This window comes from Leucopleurus acutus, assembly GCF_964270905.1.
Source record: "Leucopleurus acutus genome assembly, chromosome: 10".
Taxonomy (NCBI): Eukaryota; Metazoa; Chordata; class Mammalia; order Artiodactyla; family Delphinidae; genus Leucopleurus; species Leucopleurus acutus.
In genome coordinates, this window is record NC_139153.1 from 103,223,123 (window position 1) to 103,247,544 (window position 24,422).

Below are 24,422 nucleotides of genomic sequence, written 5' to 3' on the forward strand. Positions count from 1 at the left end.
GAATGCTGTGTCCCAGCATCTTATCTAGGCCACTGGATCAGCATCCTGTCCCCAACCCAGGCTCTCACCGGCCCTGACTCTATCCTCCCTGCTGCCCCGCCCTCAGCCCTGCCTCGGGGGCTGAGACGCCATACAGGCGTTTGACCCTCATCAGAGCCTTTCCAATGGATCAGATCGCCCGACCCTGCTGCACGTACGGGAAAGGGGCCCCGGAGGCTGAGGGCTGGAGGCACGGCTTCCCTGCTCCCGGCATTCCCTCCGCACGGAAGGAGCCCCCGAGGAAGAGTGAACTGGCTTCCCTTTTCCTCCTTGGACGTGAGCCAGGTGCAGAGAGGGGGTCCCCGGCATCAGGCCCTCTCCGGGCAGCCTGACCGCAGGGAAGCAGCCGAGTCTGGCGTCACCAGGTCAGGCAGCGAGTCTGGGGGGTACGAGGCCCCCATCAGGCCCACGGGGGCTTTACCCGAGCCCTTCTCGGTTACCGAGCGGGGATCCCACCCCACGTGCCTCACTCTGTCTTGTCCGTCCGTCCTGAACCCGAGGTGAGAAGCAGGTCCCTGTATCGGGCCACCTCACGGTCCCCAGCGTCAGGTGACTTGCACCAGTCACACCCCAGCAGGAGATGAAGCTTAGGCGGCCCCAGGCAGCGGAGCCCGGCGCCCTGCCTCTGACCCTCCGCACCTACTTCTGCTCCTGCAAGAGGCCTCGGGCCGGCTGGAGCCTCGGGCGTTGAGAGGGAATTTCTGGGGTCAGCAGGTGTCCCCGCAGGCCCAGGAAGGAGTCTCTGCAGTGGGTGGGGAGAGGCCGGACGGTCTGGGTCGGCCAGAGCGTGGGGCCAGGAAGGCCTCATGGCTTCTTGCGTATCTGTGGTGGTGTCGAGAGGCTGGGGATGCAGGTAACAGAGAGAACATACCAACAGCCCCGGAGAGGTTAGTGTAATTCCACTTAGAATAATGCAGTTACCTCTGTAGACTACAGTCAGCTTGGGCTCCAGAGTTTAAAGCTTTAAAAAAAGAAAAAACAAGGTCATAATTACAGTTACTACAGCTTCTTAACATCTATTTCATACACTAGAAAGTATCAGGAATTAAGTTTTAGCTGCATTACAAAAGAAAAAAAAAATTTAAACCTATATAGCCATGCGGATGGGCATTTAGTTTTTCTTCCTGGAAGACTTCCATGGTGGGCGAGTGTGGCTGTGATAAATAGGTTCCTGACCAGTTTCACAGCAGTGAAGATACTCAGATCGCTGGATCAACGCTATGTGTTTGTTAACCATGTTTCCGTGCTCTTTAAAAGTTTCCTAGCGTTCTGACCATGGGAAAGTATGTCTGTAAATCAAATGAGCCTGTTTTCGCAGAGGGGATGATAAAGGCCAGGAGGATGTCAGGAGCTGAGCGTCCATGCCTGCAGCTCTGTGCCTGAATATTGACACGGAAGAAAGTTCTGGAAACTGAGGGAGCATGGTATCCCTCGGACGTAGGACAGGTGTCGCCTTCTCCCTTGTGTGCCCCAGCTGGTGACACTGATCCAGACTTTTTTTTTAAATAAAAAACTCCTAAACCGTTATGGTTAAGCAACCTGTTGCCCCTTCCAGCTGTAACTAGTGAGGTTGGTGACCCTCTCGCCATTGGACGGCGGGAAAGAGGTAGGGCGTCCAGGGGTGAGAGGACCCCTAAGCAGTACAGGCAGGGGGACACACCTCGGAGCCCCCCCGAGGGGGCTGCAGCTCCTGGGCCCCTCTTGAGGCAACCCCACTCCCTCCGGGCCTTCCCACCCCACTGCGTGCTTTATTTTTGGTAAACTTGTTTTGAATTCCTCTTAGGTTTATAGTAAAGTTACAAAGAGCACAGAATTTTGAAAGAGCCCCAGTCAGTCTCCCTGTTGTAACATCGCACATCCCCTGCACCTGTTACGACTGGGAAACTGCCGTCGCTGCACTGCAGTCAGCCCAGCTGCAGCCTGGACCGGACGTCACCCCCAGTGACCCTGCCGTAGGATCCCACCCAGGGCTGCCTGCTCTCCCCTCCCGGCCGCCTGTGGTCGGTGCGCTGTCAGTCTTTCCTTGCATCCCCTGACCTCGGCAGTCTTGATTGGTTAAGTCTCCTTTTTCTTCTCTGGCCCCTGAGAAGGGGTCCCCTCCCCCGAGGGCACGGCCGGCCAGGGGAGCAGGGACAGACCCGGAGGCTGAATGTGCGGCATTTCTGCTCACAGATGCCGGGAGGCGGGGAGGCTGGGGCGTCTCCTCGTTGGATCTTCCCTGTTGAACCGGCAGCCCCGGGACGGCGGCAAACCCCTCGACCTCGTTGACGTGGGCCTGGCGTCTGCTCAGAGCTGGTCTGGGCCCCCTGAGAAGCTGGGTCTCGCGACCAAGCTGTAGTTGGTCACGTCACCTGAGCCGAGGCGCCGTCTGTCTGGCTCAGCGCACGTATGTGCACGGGCCACACCTCTGTGCACGCGTATGCACACGTGTTCCGTCACTCATTTCTCCTAATATGTGGGCCGTGCAGGGGCAGGTGCAGAGGAAGCAGCCTCAGCCTGTTTGGCCCACAGGGTTGGTTTGGGGACCAGAGCAGTGCGTGCATCTCCTGGTCCCTGAGCAGAGGGTTCAGACTGTAAGGAAGAGGACCCCTGCCCAAGCCCGACCAGGGGTCGCCCGCCAGCGGCCTCCGCAGCCCTTCCAAGTGGACGGAGCCCACGCAGGTGGCTGCTGTGTGTGTCCTGCCGCCTCCCTGCGGGCCCCGTGGGCAGCTGCGCCTGCCAAGTCGGTGTCTCTGTGGCGCGTTTTCTCCCCTGAGAGCCAGGCCCTGCCCCTGCCTTAAAGAGAAACACTCCTTCTTCTGACCCCCGAATCCGCGCATCGGGCCGTCGGGGGGGCTGCCTGGCCGAGCGTGGCTCACGGGTCCCCCCTCCCTGCAGAGCTGGAGAAGGAGCTTTCCCGGAGGCCCAAGAAGGTCTGCATCGTGAAGGTGGTGGGAACCCGGAACCTGTGGAAGAACATCGTGGTGCTGTGCGTGAACTCGTGAGTCACGGGCGCAGGTGGGCTCGGGCCTGGGGCGGGGGAGAGGCGGCAGGGCCGGGGTGAGCCTGAGCAACCCCGTCAGAGCTTCTGAACAGCTGTCTGACGGGCTACGGGTGTCTGCAGACGCGGACCCCCAGCCTCGGGGCAGCCCGGCATCTCCCCCTGCTTGCTACTCGGTCCGCACAGACGTGTCCCGGGGGACGGGGCTGCCGGAGAGCAGGCTCACGTCCAGGGCCGTCCCGGGAGCGGGGCTCTCTGGCCACGCACCTCCCGGGAGGCACCTCCCCCCGAGGCACAGTGGCGGGGGGCTCGGGGGCGACGGGACCCCCACGTGTGGGCCTCCGGGCACCATCACGGGCGAGGGGACCAGGCTGCTGAGTGTCCTAGCTCCCTGCGTGGAGCCAGCGCCTGCAGAGGCCCGACCCCAGGGTCACGGCGGGTGGTGATGGGCCGGCCCGGCCCTGGGTATGACCTCCACACGTGGCCAGAGGCCCTCCTGCCTAGCCGACCACGTCCAGCCCGGTGCCCCAGGTTTGCACCTGCACCCCCGTGGCTCACGCCGTTTCCTGCCAGCACTGTCCTGGGTTCGGTGTGCACTGGCAAGCCTGTGCTGCTGACTCGCAGCTCAGTAACCCTGCCCTTCCCTGCTTGCCCAGGTGGGCCTCGTTCAGGGTCACAGGTCATCTGGGCAGTAGGGGGTTAGAGGTCACTGGGGGAGGGGAGCTCGCACCCTTCGGTGCACAGTCTTAGGACGGCAGTCGTCGGTAGAGAGCAAGGCCCGGGGGCGGGCCTCTGGCCCTGCATCCCACAGCTGCTCCTGTCGAAGCCGCTCCTTTAATCAGCTCTCAGGGTTGGGGTTCCAGGTTAAATAATTTGGGGGAGGATGCAAAACATCCCAGCGCCAAAGCAGTGGAAGAGCCCAGATCTAACGGACACCTCGTCCTGCAGCCGAGGCCCAGGCAGGGGAAGGGGCAGCCGCGCCGCACGCCTGGTCGGGGCCGAGCCCTCAGGCCTGTCTCTGCACAGAGTCAGCTCCAGCCCGGCCACCCGCTGCCCAGTCGCAGGCAGACGCCGGCTGGGCCACTGGGACCATTTACAGTGGGGTCACTTCTCCAACTTTTATTTTGGAAAAAACACAAATGGTGACATAGACAAGATGGGGAGTTTCCACCTTAATGATTCTTGTTTCGGGGGAGGGCGAGCCAGTCTCTGTGGCTTTGCTGTGGTCGGAGGACGTTCTTCCACCAGAACAGCAAGGTGGGAGACCCGCCCTGAGACCAGGAGCCCCGCCGAACTCACACCTGTTAGGCTGTCCAACGCGGCCCAGGGGAGCCGGGTTTGGAGGAGGGCGGCTCCCTCCTGCAGGACTGGGTCTGTAGTTGACCTTGATGCGTCCTCAGGGTCTGCTGAAAGCACGGAGGAGGGAGGCTGGGAGAGAAGGGCGTTTCAGCTCAGGGACAGATGCAGGCGCTCGCAGCCCTGCTCCCACAGGGCACGTCCACCGGGGCCTCAGAGCCCTGCTGCCCTGTGCTCCCAGGGAACACGACACATCTTTATTCCTGTTCCCAGAATGGACATCCGCCTGAGTGGCTGGGACACACGTTTCCCTGCGGGTTTTTGTGACCCTGTGGGGCAGGAGGGGGCTGAACCCAGGGCAGGGTGGGCGGGGGACGGTAAATTAAGTGTTGAACGGTCTCCAAGACCAGATGTCCTCACTGGCCTGACCCTTCCTGTCCCTCCAGGCCACATGAGCCGCGAGTAGCAGCGAGGGGTGGGGGGGGAGCCAGTTCTCGGGGCGGGTCCCTGAGTTTCCAGAACCCCGGGAGAGGCAGAGGTGTAGACGGGTGGTGCGTCCTAGAGGCTGTGCTCACCGGCTGTGCTGCCTGCCTGTCGGCCCGCCTGGAAAGCGGCTCTGATGGGCCCCCCTTGGTGCCCACGATGTGGGCTCAAACGCAGGGACCCTGGGGGCGCCTGCCTCACGCCTGGATTTCGTGAGAGACAGCGTCTGAGCCGAGGGTCTCCCTGCTTTTATGCCTGCACCCCGTAAGGCCACAGCAGGGCGGTGACCACGCACATCCCCCCCGACGTCCTCTCTGATGTGCGTTCCCCGCCACCTTCCGAGGGGCTGCTCTGCCCCTGGACGCGACGCAGGGTGTCCCGCGCCCGCCGGGAGGTGGTGGCCTCAGGCACTGTGTCCCCGCAGGCTGACCGGCTTCGGGATCCACCACTGCTTCGCGCGCAGCATGGTGGGCCACGAGGTGAAGGCGCCACTGCTCGAGAACTTCTATGCCGACTACTACACGGCGGCCGGCATCGCCCTGGCGTCCTGCCTGGCCGTGTGCCCGGCGGTGCGGCTCCTGGGGCGCCGGGGAGGCCTGCTGCTCTTCGTCATCCTCACGGCCCTGGCCTCGCTCCTGCAGCTCGGGCTGCTCAACCGTGAGTGGGCCCAGGCCCCGGGCGGGCGGTGGGCAGGGCCTGGCGTGCGCTCCAGAGCCCTGGGTGGGTGGGCAGCCCGAGGCGTCCTCCAGAATCCACGGCTGCAGGGGGCTGTTTTGGGGAGGACGAGCTCGCACTGGAACACGTGCGTGGGGTGCCCCCTCCTCCCACGCGACCCCAAGGCTTCCCGCTGCCCCGGGGCTCCCTGGTAGCCGGGCCCTCACAGTGCTGGTGGGCGTGGTGACCCCACTGGGGGCCACGCTCTCCCGCTGTGATCCATCACGTGAGAAGGAATGAAGGACTTTTTCCTCATGTGAGGTCAAGGGCGAGGTAGATACATTTTGACACCCTTGCACTGGGACCCTGCTTTTCAGTACTGCTTCCAAGTTCATCAGCTGCTCTTGAGGCCAGAGAGTTTCTCAGTAAACGTTACAAGTAATTTAAAGAAAAGCTAGCCAGTCCGTGTCGCCCACCCAACTCTACGAGGCACGCTCAGTGCAGCTCCTGGTGAACAAAAGCCCTCGCCCGCCACGGGGATGAGCCTTCTCGCCCAGCACCATCCCCCCCAGTGGACTCAGGCGCCGCGGGGACCCCGTGGCTCTGATGGCTGCCCTCGCCCCTGAGCTGTCAGAGCTCGGTCAGCGCTGCTGGGCAAGTCAGACGCCTGCAGTAGTGTTTCAGGTCTGCGTGGTGTCCAGGTGGGGAGGGAGGATCCAGAACAGGAGGAGGAGAAAGAAAAGCGGGGCTTTCTCAGCCTTGTGCCAACTGGGTTCTAGAAGAGCCAGCGTCAGACTCAGGAGCCGCTTTCCGACTTGGGCAAGTTCACGTGCGGTCCGCATCTTGCCGGGAGACTGGTCTCATTTTCAGCTGTGACGACGTGGGGTCTGTCCCCCGGTGGGGCCGCCCAAGCTGCCCTCTGGGGAGTCTTCTGCAGCTCCCGCCGGTTGGGCGGACGTGCAGGGGCACGGCAGCCCCGGGGCTCCCAGCCGCCCCTCTTAGTCCCTGAGCAGGGATGCCCAGGAGACCAGGCACCGTGGGGACCAGGCTGGGAGGGCACAGCGATGCTGTCTGCCGGGTCTGCCCACAGCACTTGGTGCCCCGCGCACAGACCAGCAGTGACTTGAGTAACTTTGGACATTAAGTCCAAAGTTAAGTCCGAGATTCCTCCTTTGGCTTGAGGGCGGGCGCTGCGCGCGGGCCCCTGCTCTCAGGAGCTGGCGTCCTCCCCAGGTCACGAGGCCAGAGAGGCCCAGCCCTCCCTTCCGAACAGAAGGAGCTCCATTTGGTCAAATGCCAGCCCTGATGCCCTGGACCCTCCCCCACGTCTGTGCCACGTCCCTCCTGCTCTCTGGCCCCTGGCGGCGTCAGCTGGGCTCCCCGAGTGGGCCTGGCGGGCTGGCTGCAAGGCCACCCCTGCTGGTCCCGGAGGGGGTGTGCTTAGAAACCAGTCGCGTGGAAGCACGCGGTGGTAACTTCCGTCCGACCTGCTCTCTTTCTCCCCTCCCTGCCCGCCTTCCTCCTCGTGTGCCGCCGTTCCTGTGGTCCAGTGATCGGGAAATACAGCCAGCATCCGGACTCAGGTGAGCCGAACGCACGTGCGGCACCGTGTTGTCTTTTATTGCACCTGCAGGGCATTTTCACAAAGACTCACAGACCTGTGGTTTCCCTTTCCTCTCTCTCCCCTCCCCCTTTCACCCGAAGAGTTGCAGCTGAAGTTGGCCGTAGGTTGGACACTACACTCATCCACTTGTCCTTTCTGCCCCTCGCGCCTCTAGAAAGTCGGGCCGCCCGCCCCCCGCCCGCTTTGTGCCCGGCTTGCACGCTGCCCTCGCCCCTGCCCCTGGCACCAGTGGCCAGCACAGCCCAGCAGCCTCCACTGTGACGCAGGGCCTTGGGGACAGGCCTGGGCTGGGCCACACGGCCCTGGGGGCCCGGCTGACCACGCTGCCAGGGGAAGCAGCTGTCCCCGCCTGTGAGCGACGCAAGCCTGCTACTCTCGGCCTCTGGGACGGCAGAGCCTCTGCCCCGCACGCGACACTGCTGCGCACACGTGCCTGGCCTGACCGAGCCTGTGCCGCCAGGGCTCCCAGTGCAGCCTTGTGGGGAACTGGGCTGCGCCCCAAATGTGGGACCCCAGCATCTTGCTGTGCCCGCCTAGCGCCGCCTGGGTGTGAGGTCAGACCCGGTGCCACTGGCAAGATGCTCCAGTTGGTCCAGCTCGCTCCCTCCAGGCCCATAAGTTCTCCTCTCGGGGTTGAGTTCTTGTTCCCCTCGGTCAAGCCTGGGCTGCCCTGTCCCTGTATTGGACTGGTCAGGCCTGAGGCCAGGATGGCCAGGCTCTCTGGAACCAGAGACCTTTCTCTGGAGCTGAGCCGGAAGGCTGGACGGGAGGGCGTCGCCACAGCGTCGGGGAGACCACCTGCTGGCCGCTCTAGGCTACGGCGTCCGGCAGAGTCTGAGCCCCACATTTTAGACCCGCAGGGACTCCCGGGGGACCCGACAGAGGCTCCTGCCAGAAGGGCTCTGACCTCCCACCCCGGGACACGCTGCTGCATCTCCCGGGTCTGCATCTCACACCGGGCAGAGGGGAGGAGGGAAGACCCTTCTTCGGCCCCAGGCCTCCCTCCGCCCCCCTCACCACCCCCCTGGTTCTCCCCCAGGAATGAGCGACAGCGTCAAAGACAAGTTCTCCATCACCTTCTCCATCGTGGGCATGTTCGCCTCCCATGCAGTGGGGAGCCTCAGCGTGTTCTTCTGTGCAGAGATCACTCCCACAGTAATAAGGTGCGTGGCGGGCCGCCCGTGCAGGGGCGCGTTTCTTCTGAGGACACGGGGGGCGGGGCTTCGCGTCTGGCAGGGCTCCCGGTGAACGAGCCACCAGCTCTGCTCCGGCCTCCGGACGAGCTGCGGCCCGTGCTGGGCGTCAGCTCCAGGCCGCTGTTCCGCCCTGGCCCCCAGGGAACCCAGAGTGAGGTGAGGGCTGGCCCCTGGGTCCCGTCCAGGCAGCTGGAGGGACGGGGAGCGTTGGGGGCGCAAGCAGCGCGGCAGGGCCTGGGAAAGGGGTGGAGTGGGGAGGCCACTGAGTTCACGCCTGCGCTCCGGCCCACACGCTGCCCGCTCCCCCAGGAGGACTCCTGGGAAAGGGGTGGAGTGGGGAGGCCACTGAGTTCACGCCTGCGCTCTGCTCCAGCCCAGACGCTGTCCACTCTCCCAGGAGGACTCCGGAAACAGTCTGTGTCACATACAAAGCAGACAGAAAGGGCCTTGGTTTTCTACTGGCCTGAGAGGCCAGTGTCTCCAGCCCAAAGAAGGGCCTCGGAGGGAAAGCCCAAGGAGTTACATCACTGATTTGTGGGACAAATATTGGTTAAGAAGCCGCCATGTGTCCGGCAGAGGCCGAGTGTGCAGCCCGGCCCCCAGGAGTCCGTGACGGGTCTGTTTTCTGAAAGGCGGGGTGGCGGGCACTCAGCTGCCTTTGCTTTCCTGGGGAGGGGAGGGGGGGTCTGCTCCGTCCGGCACCGTCCCGGGCAGCGGTACGCGGGCGGGCACACGCTCTGGTGCTGTCGAGGTTACAGCCACACGGAAGGGTTTCCTTTCGTGAAGGGCATCACCTCCCTGCCGTCACGCTGTCTTCCCGGTAGCGACTGTTGTGACTTCCGGTCAAGCTCCCGAACTCGGTGTGGGAACGACTCAGCTTGCCCAGCGCACACGCTCTGCTTGTTAAAGTGTAACTGGGAGTGTGGCAGTTAATCGGCTGTGGGATACCGCCCAGAAGCCAGCATGATCGCACCCTTCCATCCTCCCTTTCCCACGTGGGCGACAGGCAGGGGCCAGTCCCACTCAGGCAGGACGCCCGGGACTGACCATCTGGTCCCTGGTGCCGGGCTCTGGGAGGAGGCCCGCGTCTGCAGGCGTCATGCTGACACAGCATTTTCACTGGCCTCGCTCTGGTTCATCCCCTCTGCTTAACCTGACACGGGAAGTGAGCCTGGGGCTTATTTCATGCGGGACACTGCAAAGCGCCCCAGGCGGAGAGCAGCAGCCCCCTGGTGTCTTTCTTTACCCGGTTAATGTCCTTCCTTTACCAAAGAGCCCAGCAAGGAGGACTCTTTCAGGAGACCGGAAGTCAAGGTCAGACTTGTATCTTTCTCTGGGGGTGGCCAGCCTCCCCTTCAGCAGTCGGCAGACCTCGTTAATCATCATTAGATTTTGCTGAAAAGAGCTAAACAAGCTAAACTGAAGGAAATGCAGTATCCTTTTCCTCTCTGAGGCAAACCTGCAAAGATTATTTTGGGGATAGAAAATGTTCTCGGGGTCAGCTTGCCAGGATGACAAACTAGAAAACATGTTCACTTGACCCTAGGTGATGCGTTTATAGTTGCAGAGGAAGGAGATGAGGTCCAGGGGGGGTCTCCTGGTGGGGACAGAAGGCTCTCTGGTGTTGCCGGTGAGTCACTCTCCCTGCTGGACACCCCTCGTCCCGGCCCTTCCTTGCGTGCCCACCCAGGGAAAACACACCCTCTGAACGAGAACAGTAGCGAAGGTTAGGGTTGGCTAACGAGGAGCGAAGAGCAGGGTAAGAACTCCTTTGCACAGAGCCTGGGGGACGTTGGCTGTCCACGCGTGACAGCCGTCCGGCGCGCCCACCTAGACGCTGACGGCGCCCTCCCCGTGGCCGGCAGCTGCAGAGGTGCTTCTCAGCATCCTCCCCTTGGGCCTCGGCGGTGTAGGGGCAGCTGGTGGCTTTGGTGTGGCGGGCCCAGTGTCACCTGGAAGCTGCAGGAGGGTCCCTGAGGCCTCGCTGTCTCCGTGTGCCCTCACAAAGCAGGGCGGGGGGTGGGGCAGGCGCTGGTGGCAGGGACGCATCCCTCACCTCCCGACACCTCGTCAGGCTCCCAGAGCACCGGGCCCCGGCTGTGGGGTATTTCTTCCTTTTTTATTGAGATATAGTTGATATACGGTATTATGTTTCAGGTGTACAACATAGTGATTCACAATTTTTGAAGGTTAATATATAGCAATTTAAAGGTAAATTGTAAAATACTGGCTGTAGTCCCCGTGTTGTACAGTACATCCTTGTAGCTTGTTTCATACCTAATAGGTCGTACCTCTCACTCCCTACCCCCATGTCGCCCCTCCCTGCTTCCCGCTCCCCACTGGTAACCAGAGTCTGTTTCGTTTTTGTTATCTTCCCTAGTTTGTTGTATTTTTTAGATTCCAAACATAAGTGATATCACACAGTATTTGTCTTCCCCTGACTTGTTTCACTTAGCATAATGCCCTCCAAGCCCATCCATGTTGCAAATGGCAAGATTCCGTTCTTTTTGATGGCCGAGTAATATTCCACTGCATATGTCTACCGCGTCTTCTTTGTCAGGAGACCTTTAGGTTGCTTCCATGTCTTGGCTATTGTAATACTGCTACGAACACAGAGGTGCATGTATCTTTTTGAATTAGTATTTTCGGGTTTTTTGGATATATACCCAAAAGTGGAATTACTGGATCATATGGTGGTTCTATTTTTAGTTTTTTGAGAAACCTCCAGACTGGTCTCCATGGCGGCTGCACCGTTTCACATTCCCACCAGCAGTGCGCGAGGGTTCTCTTTTCTCCATATCCTCGTCAGCGTGTTACCTGTGTTCTTTTTGATGGTGGCCGTTCTGACCGGTGTGAGGCGATGCCTCATTGTGGTTTTGATTCGCATTTCCTGATGACTAGCGATGTTGAACAGCTTTTCATGTGCCTGTTGCCCACCTGCATTTCTTCTTTGGAAAAATGCCTATTCAGTTCTTGTGCCATTGTTTCAATCGGGGTTTTGTTTGTTTTTGATGTTGAGTTGTATGAGCTGTTACATATTTTGGATGTCAACCCTTTATTGGTCATATCATTTGCAAACAGGGTCTGCCATGCAGTAGGTTGTCTTTTCATTTTGTCCATGGTTTCCTTTACTGTGCAAAATCTTTAAAAAGTTAAATTAGGTCCCATTTGTTTCTTTTTGCTTTTGTTTCCTTTGCCTGAGCAGAGGGGCCACTTCACCGCCTGACACCTCCTCACCCGCTCCCTGGCTGCCCACCCCCTTCTCCGGCTGAGCTCTTCCCTCCCCTCAGGTGCCCACCCCTTCCTCCAAGCGTCTTCCTTCCGGAGACCTTCCTTCTGGCTCCTCCCTGTGCCCACCTGATGTCACTGCTCCAGACATGCCTCAGGAACGGGCACCAGGAAGAGAGATGGCCTGTGTGTCACGTGACACGTGGGGTCGTTTAGCTTGTTTTAAAATTTGCATCATATATATATAAATGTTTATAACACACGCTCAATGAGTGACTGCAGGCCGAGGGGGTGATGTGTAATCCTCACTGTTAAACAGCAGGAGGGGGACAGACAGGACAGGGGACAGCCAAAGCACACAGGTCGCATCCCCCCCGAGCCCCCGACTCGGGCCTAAGCAGGCAGGGAACCTGTGTTCCTCCGTGGCCTTGGGCACGTCCTTCAGCTGGGCTCATCTCTGCCCCAAAACAAGACTAGTCATGACGGCCTTCTCGTGGGGGGACTGGTGGGGGACAGACTGTACACAGAGGGTCTGGCCGCAGTAAGTGACAACTGGTGGTGTTCATTATTCCTACCTGAATATTTTTGGCAGTGATATTTCTGTAAAGATCGGCAGAAATGTTTCTTCGTCCTTGACTTCACAGGAAGGTAGTCAAGACAAGAGAAGGAAGTGGAAAACAGGAGGTTTTTCTGTGTTCAAGACGCTGGTATTAACATGGTTAAAAGAATGATTTGAAGATTCTTTTTTGTTGTTGTTTTTGGTTTTTTGTTTATTTTTCTTTTTTCTTTTTTCCTTTTTATTTTTTTCTGAAGATTCCAGAAGTTTTGTCAAGCTTGCTACTTCTAAGAAGTCTGCCTGTGTACCTATCTTTCTATCCTCAAAGTAATTTAGATACCATTACTAGTAAAATAAAGACGACCAGTAAAAGCCTTCGAGCTCCGAAAGCACTAGAAGGCAACCTTGCTCCAGGTTCTCCTTTATCTGTAAATCGAGGCGGCTGCCACTCTCCTGTTTAAACATGAGCGTGTGCTGCCCTCTCGTGACAACCTGGAGAAAAGCAGAAAATGTACAGAGTCAGCATTTGCGGGGAGAAAGATGAAGTTAGCACCTTAGAACCAAGCACGTAATGATCCCATTCTCTAAACTGAGATTTCTAAAAGGAACACAGATCCAAAAATGGAATACCAGATTCTGCCAGTTGTTCCTAACCTAATCTCAAGGTCTCCTTGATAGAAAACCAACAGAAAATTGCTTTTGTGGAAAAAAATACATAAGGCTATATTGCATATTACATATGCACGTGTACATGGATAGCATTTTATATATGTGCATCTGTAGAGATGTCAGTACTTTTTAAAAACAAGTCATCAAACCCTACCGTAAATCAAATACGTTCCATCTCATTTGACGTGAGTTGCTACCATGACATAGTTCACCTGGACTCTGAGGGGAAGCCAGCTCCTTGCTCGGGAATTCCTCGTGGGCGGCGGTGCACTCACGTCCCTGTGCACTAACCACGTGAGCACTTTACTGCACTGAGCGGGGAAGCCTCTCGTGCTCATCAGCACCACCCCACTCAACTTACAGGAAGGTCAGGCAGATGTGGGCAGTTTCGTTTTGTTTTAATAAATTTTTTTATTTTTGGCTGCGTTGGGTCTTCGTTGCTGCGAGCGGGCTTTCTCTAGTTGTGGCGAGCGGGGGCTGCTCTTCATTGCAGTGCGTGGCTTCTTATTGCGGTGGCTTCTCTTGTTGCTGAGCTCGGGCTCTAGGCACGTGGGCTTCAGTAGCTGTGGCATGAGGGCTCAGTAGTTGTGGCGCACGGGCTTAATCCATGGCATGTGGGATCTTCCTGGACAGGGCTCGAACCTGTGTCCCCTGCATTGGCAGGCGGATTCTTAGCCACTGCACTACCAGGGAAGTCCCACATGGGCAGTTTTAGAGAAAATGATATCTCACTGGTATCAAAGGCCCATGAAACACGTCCTTTATTTCCGGTGCCCCATATAATCCCTTGCAGCCTCCTGTGGCTTCCTGGAGTGGCCAGACTCACAAGGACTGAAGAGCTATTTCAGGTGCTCGTTTATTCACCTTCCAGTGGAGTCAGTCGCACCGCTCTTTGTAAGGTCTTCATATTCACTCTGCCCCATTCACTGGGACGGTGGCCCTCTTGCCGAGCAACCAGGGTGATCTGATCTGCAGCATCCCCACATTTATGAAACACAGTGTGTGCCATGGATGTTCCAGAAAAGAATCCTTGACCCTCTTTTCTCCATTGTACATTCTTGGCTCCTTTGTCATAGATTAATTGACCATAAGAGCATGGGTTTATTTCTGGGCTCTCTATTCTGTTTCACTGATCTATGTGTCTGTTTTTGTGCCAGTACCATACTGTTTTGACTACCGTAGCCTTGTAGTATAGTCTGAAGTCAGTATAGTCTGAAGTCTGTAGTATAGTCTGTAGTATAGTCTGAAGTCTGTGGTCCTTCCAGCTCTGTTCTTCTTTCTCAAGATTGTTTTGGCTATTTAGGGTCTCCTGCATTTCCATTAAAATTTTTAAATTATTCTAGTTCTGTGAAAAATGTCATGGGTATTTTGATAGGCATTGCATTGAATCTGTAGCTTGTCTTGGGTAGTATGGTCATTTTGACAATATTAATTCTCCCAATCCAAGAACACGATACATCTTTCCATCTCTTTTTTGTTGTTTTCAATTTCTTTCATCAGTGACATAGTTTTCTGAGTAGGTTTATTCCGAGGTATTTTATTCTCTTTGTTGCAATGGTATATGAGATTGTTTCCTTAATTTCTCTTTCTGATAGTTCGTTGTTAGTGTATAGAAATGCAACAGGTTTCTGTATATTAATTTTATATCTTGCAACTTTACCAAATTCATTGATGAGCTCCATAGTTTTCTGGTGACATCTTTAGGATTTTCTGTATATGACAGTTTTACTTCTTCCTTTCCAATTTGGATTCTTTTTATTTCTTTTTCTTCTCTGAGTGCTGTGGCTAGGATTTCCAAAACTATATTGAATAAAAGTTGCAAGATTGGGTATCTTTGTCTCATTCCTGATCTTACAGGAAATGCTTTCAGCTTTCCATTGTTGAGTATGATGCTAGCTGTGGGTTTGTCATATGGCCTTTACTATGTTGAGGTATGTTCCCTCTATGCCCACTTTCCTGGAGAGTTCTTATCATAAACCGGTGTTGAGTTTTGTCAAAAGCTTTTTCTGCATCTATGGAGATAATCATATGGTTTTTATTCTTCAGTTTGTCAATGTGGTGTATCACACTGACCTGCAGATACTGAAAAACCCTTGCATCCCTGGGATAAGTCCCACTTGATTGTGGTGTATGATCCTTTTAATATATTGTTGGATTTGGTTTGCTAATGTTTTGTTGAGGATTTTTGCATCTATGTTATTAATCAGCAGCCTATAACTTTGTGATATGTTTGTCTGGTTTTGGTATCAGGGTGATGGTGGCCTCATAGAATGAATTCGGAAGTGTTCCTTCCTCTGCAGTTTTTTTGGAATAGTTTGAGGAGGATAGGGGTTAGCTCTTCTCTAAATGTTTGGTAGAATTCACCTGTGAAGCCATCTAGTCCTGCACTTCAAATTACTGATTCAGTTTCATTACTGGTAATTATCTGTTCATATTTTCTATTTCTTCCTGGTTCAGTCTTGGGAGATTGTACCTAAGAATTTGCCCATTTCTTCTAGGTTGACTATTATTATTGGCATATAGTTGTTCACAGCAGTCTCTTATGGTCCTTTGTATGTCTGTGGTGTCAGTTGAAACTTCTTTTATCATTTATGATTTTATTGATTTGGGCCCTCTCCCTTTTTTAAAGGTTTATCAATTTTGTTTAGCTTTTAGTTTCGTTGATCTTTTCTATTGTTTTTTTAGTCTCTATTTCATTTATTTCTGCTCTGATTTTTATGATTTCATTCCTTCTACTAACTCTGGGTTTTGTTTGTTCTTTCTCTAGTTTCTTTAGGAGTACGGTTAGGTTGTTCATTTGAAATTTTTCTTATTTCCTGAGGTAAGCTTGTATCACTGTAAACTTACCTCTTAGAACTGCTTTTGCCGTGTCCCATAGGTTTTGAATTGTTCTGTTTTCTTTTTCATTTGTGTCTAGGTATTTTTCTGTTTCCTCTTTAATTTCTTCAGTGATCCACTGGTTGTTTAGTTGCATATTGTTTAGCCTCCCTGTGCTTGTGTTTTCTGCAGTTCTGTTCTTGTAGTTGACTTCTGGTATCGTAGTTTTGTGGTCAGAAAAGCTGCCGGATATGATTTCAGTTTTATTAATGTCCTGAGGCTTGTTTTATGGCCTAGCATGTGATCTGTCCTGGACAATGTTCCATATGCACTTGGAAGGGATGTGTATTCTGCTGCTTTCAAATGGAATGCTCTCTTTATAAAATTAAGTGCATCTGGTCTCGTGTGTCATTTAGGGTCAGTGTTTTCTTACTGGATGATCTGTCCATCGATGTGAGTGGGCTGTTAAAGTCCCCTATTATTGTGTTACTGTCAGTTTCTCCCTCTGTGTCTGTTAACATTTGCCTTATATATTGAGGTGCTCCTGTGTTGGGTGCATATATATTTACAATGGTTGTATCTTTTTTGGATTGATGTGGTGTCCTTCTTTATCTCTTGTAATAGCCTTTGTTACTTTGTCTGATATGAGTATTGCTACTCCAGCTTTCGATTTCCATTTGCATGGAATATCTTTTTGCATCCCCTCACTTTCAGTCTGTGTCTGTCCCTAGGTCTGAAGTGGGTCTCTTGTAGACAGTATATATACGGGTCTTGTGTTTGTATCAATTTAGCGAGCCTGCGTCTTTTGGTTGGAGCACTTAGTCCATTTACACTCAAGGTAATTATCGATATGTATGTTCTGACTGCCATTTTGTTCATTGTTTTGAATTTGATTTTGGAGGTCTTTATCCCCCTTTCTTCTTTTGCTTTCTTCTCTTGTGATTTGACGACTATCTTTAGTTTTACGTTTGGATTCCTTTTTCTTTTTTATGGGTGTATCTACTACAGATTTTTGACTTGTGGTTGCCATGAGGTTTTCATATAGCAGTCTATGTATATCATATAGCAGTCTATGTATATATACATGTGACTGTTTCAAAGTGCTGATCTCTTAATTTTAAAACTCTGCATTTGGGACTTCCCTGGTGGCGCAGTGGTTGGGAATCCGTCTGCCAATGCAGGGGACACGGGTTTGAGCCCTGGTCCAGGAAAACCCCACATGCCGCGGAGCAACTAAGCCCTCGCACCACAACTGCTGAGCCCGCAAGCCTAGAGCCTGTGCTCCGCAACAAGAGAAGCCACCACAGTGAGCCTGTGCACTGCAACGAAGAATAGCCCCCGCTCACTGCAACTAGAGAAAGCCCTGCAGCAATGCAGCCCTGCACCAATGCGGCCAAAAGTAAATTTTTAAGAAACAAACAAAACAAAGGAAACCCTGCCTTTGTCCTCTTCCCCCCTCACATCCTATTTTCCATCTGTTCTGTCCATCCCTTAACTGCTTATTGTGGATATACATGATTTTACCATTTCTGTCTTTTAACCCCCCCACTAGCTTTGTTTGTGGATGACTTCCTACCTTTACTATATGTTTGCCCTTACCACTTAGTTCTTTCCATAGTTTTCTTGTTTCTAGTCGTAGCTATTTATTTTTCTTTTAGAGAAGTCCCTTTAACATTTGCTGTAAAGCTGGTTTGGTGCTGAACTCTTAGTTTTTGCTTGTCTGTAAAGCTTTGATCTCTCCATCAAATCCGAACGAGAGCCTTGCTGAGCAGAGTGTTCTTGGTTGTAGGTTTTGTCCCTTCATCATTTAAAATAGATCATGCCACTCCCTTCTGGCCCACAGTTTCCACTAAAAAACAGCTGATAGCCTCACGGGAGTTCCCTTGTATGTTGTCTGTTGCTCTTCTCTCGCTGCTTTTAATATTCTGTTTTTAGTTTTTGGTACTTCAGTTGCAGTGAGTCTTGGACGGGCCCTCTTTGGGTTGATCCTGTTTGGGACTCTCTGTGCTTCCTGGACCTTGATGTCTGTTTCCTTCCCCAGGTTAAACAAGTCTTCAGTGGTTATGTCTTCAGATATGTTCTGTGCCCCCTGCTCTCTCTCCTCCTCTGGGACCGCTGTAATGCAAGCATTAAGTGTGCCTGGTGTTGTCCCAGAGTCTCTCACGCTGGCCTCGCTTCTTTTCATTCTTCCTTCTGTTCAGCGGCAGCAGTGGCTCCCAGCTGATCCGTTCCTCTGTGTCACTCAGTCTGCTGCTGACTCCTTCATTTCAGTTACTGTAGTCTTCACCTCTGTATGGCGGTTCTTTATATTTTCTGACTCTTTGTTAAAAGCTTTTAACTCCTTGCCCTGTGCATCCATTCTTCTCCCGAGTTCTTTGATCGTCTTTACTGTCATTATTCTGGGCTCTTTCTCGGGTAGGCTGCCTGTCTCCACTTCGCTTAGTTGTTCTCCTGGGGGTTTACTTTGTTCCTTCCTCTGCAGCAGGTTTCTGTGCCACCTCGTCTTGTCTGAGTTGCTGTTTGTATATTACGTGTGTGGTAGGTTGTTTCTCGACCTCAGCAGTGGCCCCCTCTGTAGGAGACATTACGCATCCCAGCAGCACACTCGTCACCAGAGCTGTATGTAGGGGCGCCCCCTGTGAGGGCTGCGTGGTTCCTTCTGTTTTGGAGGGCTGGCTACGTGGGTGGTCTGGTGGGCTTAGTTGGCACCCGGTCTGGTTGACTGCCAAGCTCTGCCTTGTGTGGAGGCCACTGGTTGGTGGGGCCTGGTCAGGAGGCAGCTGACTGCAGAATCCCCAGGGACCCTGGGGCTAGTGCCGGGTCACTGATGGGTGACGTCAGGGTCCAGGGTCCAGGCGACTCTGGAGCTGTTGACCCCCTACTGCTGGGTGAAGCCAGGTCCTGGGGTGAGTGCCGGAGAGCTGGTGTAAGATCGCTGGTGGCTGGGGCCAGTTCCTAGCACAGTTGGGTATGGGGTCCGGGGTGTCCAGAAGCTTGCACTGGCCAGCTGGGAGCGCCGAGGTCTGCAAGCTGCAGGATCGTGGTTTTCCTGCTTCTGGTTTCTGCCCCGTGGTGGGCGGGACTGGTCTAGAGGCTGTGCAGGCTTCCTAGCAGCAGAGGCCAGCACCTGTCAGCTGGTGGGTGGAGCAGAATCTTGGCCCTCTGGTGGGCAGGGCCATGTCCAGAGGTGGCCAGCTGCGTGCTCAGGAAGTCTCTAAGCAGCCTGTCCGCTGAGGGGTGGGGCTGTGTTCCCACCCGGCTGGTGGTCCCAGCACTGGCACCTACAGGCGGTTGGGTGGGACCGGGTCTCAGAGCTCATGAGCCAGGACGGTGGTCGCCGGCACCAGCGTCCCCATGGTAGAAAGCTCCCAAATATGTCTGCCACCAGCATCTGTGTCCCCAGGGTGAGCTGCAGTTGCCCCCTTGCCTGTCTGAGAGACTCTCCAAGTCCAGCAGGTACGTCTGGCCCAAGCTCCTATCAAGTTACTGCTCTGCCCTTGGTCCCAGTGCACGTGGGATTTTGTGTACTCCCTGTAACAGTGGAGTCTCTGTTTCCCCCAGTCCTCTGGGACCCCTGAGAGCCCCCCATCCCCGGGGGCCCGTTTTCCTGGTGTGGGACCCGCGGGCTACGGAGCGCGACGTGCGGCTCAGAACCGTCTCCTGTGGGAGAGGCTCCGCGACGTGCTTGCTCTCCAGTGGGGGGGTCGCCCCCCGGTGGGGGTCACGGGCCTCCATCATCTCCAGTGGGGGGGTCGCCCCCCGGTGGGGGTCACGGGCCTCCATCATCTCCAGTGGGGGGGTCGCCCCCCGGTGGGGGTCACGGGCCTCCATCATCTCGCACGTCTGCTCCCCCTGCCTGGCTCATCGTGGCTCCTCCCGTGTCTTCAGCTGTGGATCTTTCTGGCAGGCTCTGGTCCTTTGTGTCCAGTTGTAGATCTTTCTGGCCCTGGTCCTTTTCGTCGATGGCTGCTCCGCGCAGCTGTGAGCCCGGCGTGCCCACGGGAGGGGCGAGCTGGGGGGGGGGTCTTTCCACTCCACCACCTCGGCAGCTCTCCTGTCGACGTGTCCTTAATGCCTCCTTCAACCCCCGGCCACCCTCCCCGCTTCTAAATGAAGAGCGAGCCTCGGAAAAACAGCGTAAATTGATACAGCGCCGAGAAACAAAATGTTACGTTATTCACGGCAAGTGAGGCCGCTTGTCCCCTACAGTGGTATTTATCACAGTCACCTAGTAAGAAGTTTGGGGCTGGCGAGGAAAATGTTCACTGAATAGCGGGGGCAGCAGATGCAGGAGGTGAAGGGGGTTGGGGGAGCTGGCCGTGCGCCGGTGCTGGGGCCCCGTGCCTGTGGGCCCGACCCGCCGCCTACCTGCGCGTTCCCCGCAGGTGCGGTGGCCTGGGGCTGGTGCTGGCCAGTGCGGGCTTCGGCATGCTGACGGCGCCCATCATCGAGCTGCACAACCAGAAGGGCTACTTCCTGCACCACATCATCTTCGCCTGCTGCACGCTCATCTGCATCATCTGCCTCTTGCTGCTGCCCGAGAGCCGGGACCAGAACCTGCCCGAGAGCATCCCCGACGGCGAGCACTACACGCGCCAGCCCCTGCTGCCGCCCAGGCGTGGGGAGCAGCCCCTGCTGCCGACCAACGCCGAGCTCAAGGACTACTCGGGGCTGCACGACGCGGCCGCCGCGGGCGACGGGCTGCCGGACCGTGCCACGGCCAACGGCGGGCGGCCCATGTAGCAGGGCCCTGGGGGCGGACCGGGCTGACCGTGGCCATGGGTGGGCCCGCTCTGCTGAGGCCGGCGTGGGGACCCCCGAGGAGCCCATGTGTGAGGAAGAGGACTTTGCAAACGACCCTTCAAAGACTTTCCTTTCTGCCATGAAACGTTTGTATTTATTTTGGTCATTTTTAAAAAGCACTTTACTCCCTCCCCTTCACGGGTCCCACCTCCTCAGGAAGAGGGACGCAGTGGCCGAGGACACACCGTGAGGACCGCGCAGCCCAGGCTCCCCGGGAGGTCCGCTGTGCCCTCAGAGCCAGCTGTCCCCGAGGCCGTGCACAGAGACCAACCAGCCACCGTCTGGAGCACTCCCACAGCTGTGCTTTACTCAGACTGAAATGTAAATGGTTAGGGTTTTGCTAGAGTCTGTGTATGGTTTTTAAAGGTTTTCTCTGTAAGGTAAGAGCTTCTGCTCCATGTGCTGGGGGAAAGCAGCTCACGGTATCATTAAACCAGCTTAGTCTTTCCCGCGGGATCATCCTTTTATACTTGATGCTGGAAGCTCTTTGGGGGAAAAGCTTAGCCATTCCCAGAGCCTGATTAGTGGCGGTATCGCCAGTGTCTCCAAGGCAGGTCTGCCCAGCTCAGCTCCCGAGCAGCGACGCATCGATCAGAGACAAGTTACTGTTATCACCCCTCCTCCCGGTTCACCTCCAGCAGGAGAGTCCCCTCTTGCAGTCAGCTTTTCTGCCAGCACGACATGAACACACGGCTACTTCCTGAACTAACACCCATAGGAAAATAACTCAATAGGCTAGGCAGCCCCCAGGAGGGAGCGGTGCCCTTGCAAACACGGCCCGCCAGCCACATCCCGAGCACACACGGCGCAGAAATCACCAGCTTGGAGGCCTCGGCTCCGCTAGCCGCCGGCGGAGACCACAGAGCCCTCTGCTTCCGTCAGCACGGAGCTGGGCCTGGAGCAGGCCCTCACTGGGGAGCTCCGCTGACGGCAGCCTCCGAGAACATCAAGACCAACTGAGAGAAGCAATAACTCACCAAAGCTCGAGCCCCACCCGACTCCAAGGGTTTTTGTTGTGTTCCTCACTTCGTCCCCCTGCCTTTCCAGGTCAGGCTCTCTGCACCTGTCTGGAGCCGTTTCAGAGGAAACGCGGGAGATGCTGAGAAACAGCCCCTTGCTGGCCAGGCAGGTACTGCCTTGTGGCAGTCCCGGGACAGCCTGGGCTCTTCCTGGAAGGGTCCACCTCCCCACGGTGCCTCTGCCGTGGGCTCTTCTTCCAGGGAAGGCGTGGCCCTGGGTCCGTGGGAAGCAGCAAGGGGACTCCCAGCCCACGGCTGCCCAGACTCCGAGGCCCAGGAGAGAGGTGGAGCGCGTCCCCGCTCGCCTCCTGTCCCCTCCAGTCTGTCTTGCCATCCCCCCACGGTGCCCCTACAAGCTGGCGGCCACGGGGAGGAGCCGCTGGCTCGGTGAGAACGCCGTGAGGAGGGGAGCAGACGCGCAGACCTGTGTGGTGGCGGCAGCTACACCGCCTGGTCCCAGGGCCACCAGCCCAGCCCCTCATGGCCCCGCCTCGTGTCTTGAGTCACGACTGTTCCATGTTTCAGTGTCCGTCCGCATTCACCTTAATCTACAAGGCCTTTTTTCACACCTGTGCAGCTCGAGTGCCAAACCTGGGAAGCGCCTTAGCCTCTCTCAGCATGCCGGCCGCAGGGTCCCTGGTCTAGGGCGGGACGTGCAGCGCAGGGCTGGCGGGGTCCCTGGGCCACACCTGCCAGGTGTGTCTGCACCCATCACCCCAGCTCCAGGACACCTTGCAGCCAGGCCGCTCGCCAGACCCCAGGCCGTGCGTGCCCTCCCGCTGGCCGTGTAGACCTTTAGGGATCATGCTCAAGCCACAGGGGGCAGTCGGCACCTCCAGGAAGGCGGGCACAGCACTCCCAGACCCCTGTTCCAAAGTCTGAGGTCCATCTTAAGTGACAACAGTAGACGCTGGTCCTACAGAGCCCAGCATTGTGACCGCAGCGGTCAGGACCAGCTCATAGACTAGAAGAGAAGCTGGCTGCGAGGGCGGGGCTCCCGGGACCAAAGCCTGGCAGGTGTGAGGGAGGGGATGGCGCGGCAGGTGTGAGGGAGGGGAGGTTCCTGGCTCCTCCATGCCCCCTCCTGCGGCCCTGGGTCAGGCTGGTCCCCTGAGGGACAGCTGTGAGCGTAGCCAAAGCAGAAAAGCTTCCTGTGGGCCGAGCCCCATGAGACCCCACACCACGCAGGCGAGGCAGCCCCAAGCCCAGCCGGGGCCGGTCCTGCCTTGCTCCGTGAGACCCCCATGCTCACGTGTGGACCCCTCGGCCCAGGTCCCTCCATGCTTAGGGGAGAGACACTTCTCAGGTGCCTGCCGCTGCACGTCCGCCACCCGGCTCACCCAGCCCGCTGCCCGGGAACGTCCAGCTCCTCCTCTGGCATCACGCCGCGCCCTCAGTCCCAGCCCCCCAGGAGCCGGGACCCCCTTCCAACGAGTCAGGCACAAACGTGATCCTCCTGCCTTCTGTTCCTGTCTGGAAACCAGTAACAACTCCCCGATACGCACCCAATACCCTGCCTGTTAGCACCCAAAACACACAGTAAAAGTTCTAAATGTTTTCTGAAAGACTATATGACCACTTGCGACTAGGGGCACGGGGGCGGGCAAGCTGGTCCAGCCACAGAACAGCAGGAGAAAGGAACGGCCCAGAGGAAGTACTGCCCGCAATACCACTTCCTGGTGCCACACGAGGGCGGCTGAGGCGCCGCGAAAGGACGAGCCCCTGGGCCACAGGGTGGTGGCAACGTGGTGCAGCCTGCGTGCCGCTGGGGGTGCCCCAGTGGCCCAGCAGCCCCGGACTGGAGGGTTCTGTGTGAGAACCGTGTGGCCTGCGTACGGACGGGACGCCTGGAGGTGCCTGCTCCCAGCACAAACCTGCACCCGGTCCTGGCCTGTCCTTATGTTCCTGTCTGCATGACGCCACAGCTGTCGTACCCTGGGGGGAGATTTGTATGTAAATGTACAGAAATAAAAATGTTTCCCCATTAACAAACTTCCTCTGGAATGTCTTCCCTACCTCATCTGATGGTGTCCAGTGAAGGGCATTTCATGACCACTGGCTACGAGTAATAAACTCTGTTGATTCAGGCCTCGCTGTGTCCCTACTTTAGCGCCTGTGTAAGCCCAGCCTCGGCTCTGCCCCCGGGGGACCGCGGGGGGCTTCTCTGCCTGCAGATTCCCCATCGTAAAGGCAGGCAGAGGCAGAGGAAACATCAAACTGCCGTTCGCAGGCCCCGAGAAACGGGGGGCGACAGCAGGTTTCAGAGTTCTTTTCTCTTGTGTGTGGATGTCCTGCTAATCTAATCCGTGGCCTGAAGGTTCCTAGAGAGGAAACGATTCTCACACTGTGATTCGGTCAGGAGAGACTGAGAACCCAGAGCTCTCTTTAATGTAGTATTTTTTAACAAGAAAGCAATATTTCTTTAATAAAGTATTTATACCAAACTCTCCTCTCCATAGCCCTGATTTGCGTTACCTGCTCTTCCTAGAAAGGTACCCGCTGTGCTTCCAAACCACAACCGGCCGGGGCCTTGCAGGTTAGCGTCCTGAGCCCCAGACCTGGTCCCCGGAAGGTCCTTTCCGTCCCGGCCAAAGTGTCACCGCTCTGGCTGCCCGCACTGGCTCGACACAGGGCTTGCCACCCATCGCGTGAACCGTGTCACAGGGCCCGAAACCGTCCGCCTCTCCTGACAAAAGGGGTCCACGTGGACCCCAAAGATCAGAGAGTCCTTCGCCTGTAGTTCTCGGCTTGGCTGTGCTGAGAAGCACGTGGGGGGCTTCAACCCCACAAAACCTGGGCCTCCGGCCGCCTGAGTCTGGGGAAGGGAACCTGTAAGAGCTCTGCCAGCAACTCGACCGGAAGACAAGTTAAGAGCCACTGACCTGAGCACCACCGGCTCCTGGAAAGGAGCGCACGTACCAGAAAGGCTGGACTCCACCTGAAGCGGCAGGAAAAGGCCAAGGATTAAGACGACGCAGCAGGGGCCTGCGACTTGGAGGAAAGAGGGGACGGAAGGACAGACAGGGCAGCAGGAAGCCCAGGGAGGGGCTGACACACT

The 24,422-nt window shown here is 56.3% G+C and overlaps 1 protein-coding gene across 1 annotated transcript in view; it reads left to right on the plus strand.

Moving 5' to 3' along the window:
- SLC22A23 (solute carrier family 22 member 23) overlaps window positions 1–23,701 on the plus strand; it is a 146,024-nt gene extending 122,323 nt beyond the window's left edge. The window contains exons 6-10 of the mRNA XM_082847535.1: window positions 2,917–3,019; window positions 5,223–5,455; window positions 7,003–7,035; window positions 8,116–8,239; window positions 19,928–23,701. Of these exons, the coding sequence (XP_082703661.1) occupies window positions 2,917–3,019; window positions 5,223–5,455; window positions 7,003–7,035; window positions 8,116–8,239; window positions 19,928–20,285 (851 nt within the window). The 3' untranslated portion in view covers window positions 20,286–23,701. The remainder of the gene's footprint in view (window positions 1–2,916; window positions 3,020–5,222; window positions 5,456–7,002; window positions 7,036–8,115; window positions 8,240–19,927) is intronic.
- Window positions 23,702–24,422: the final 721 nt, after the last annotated feature.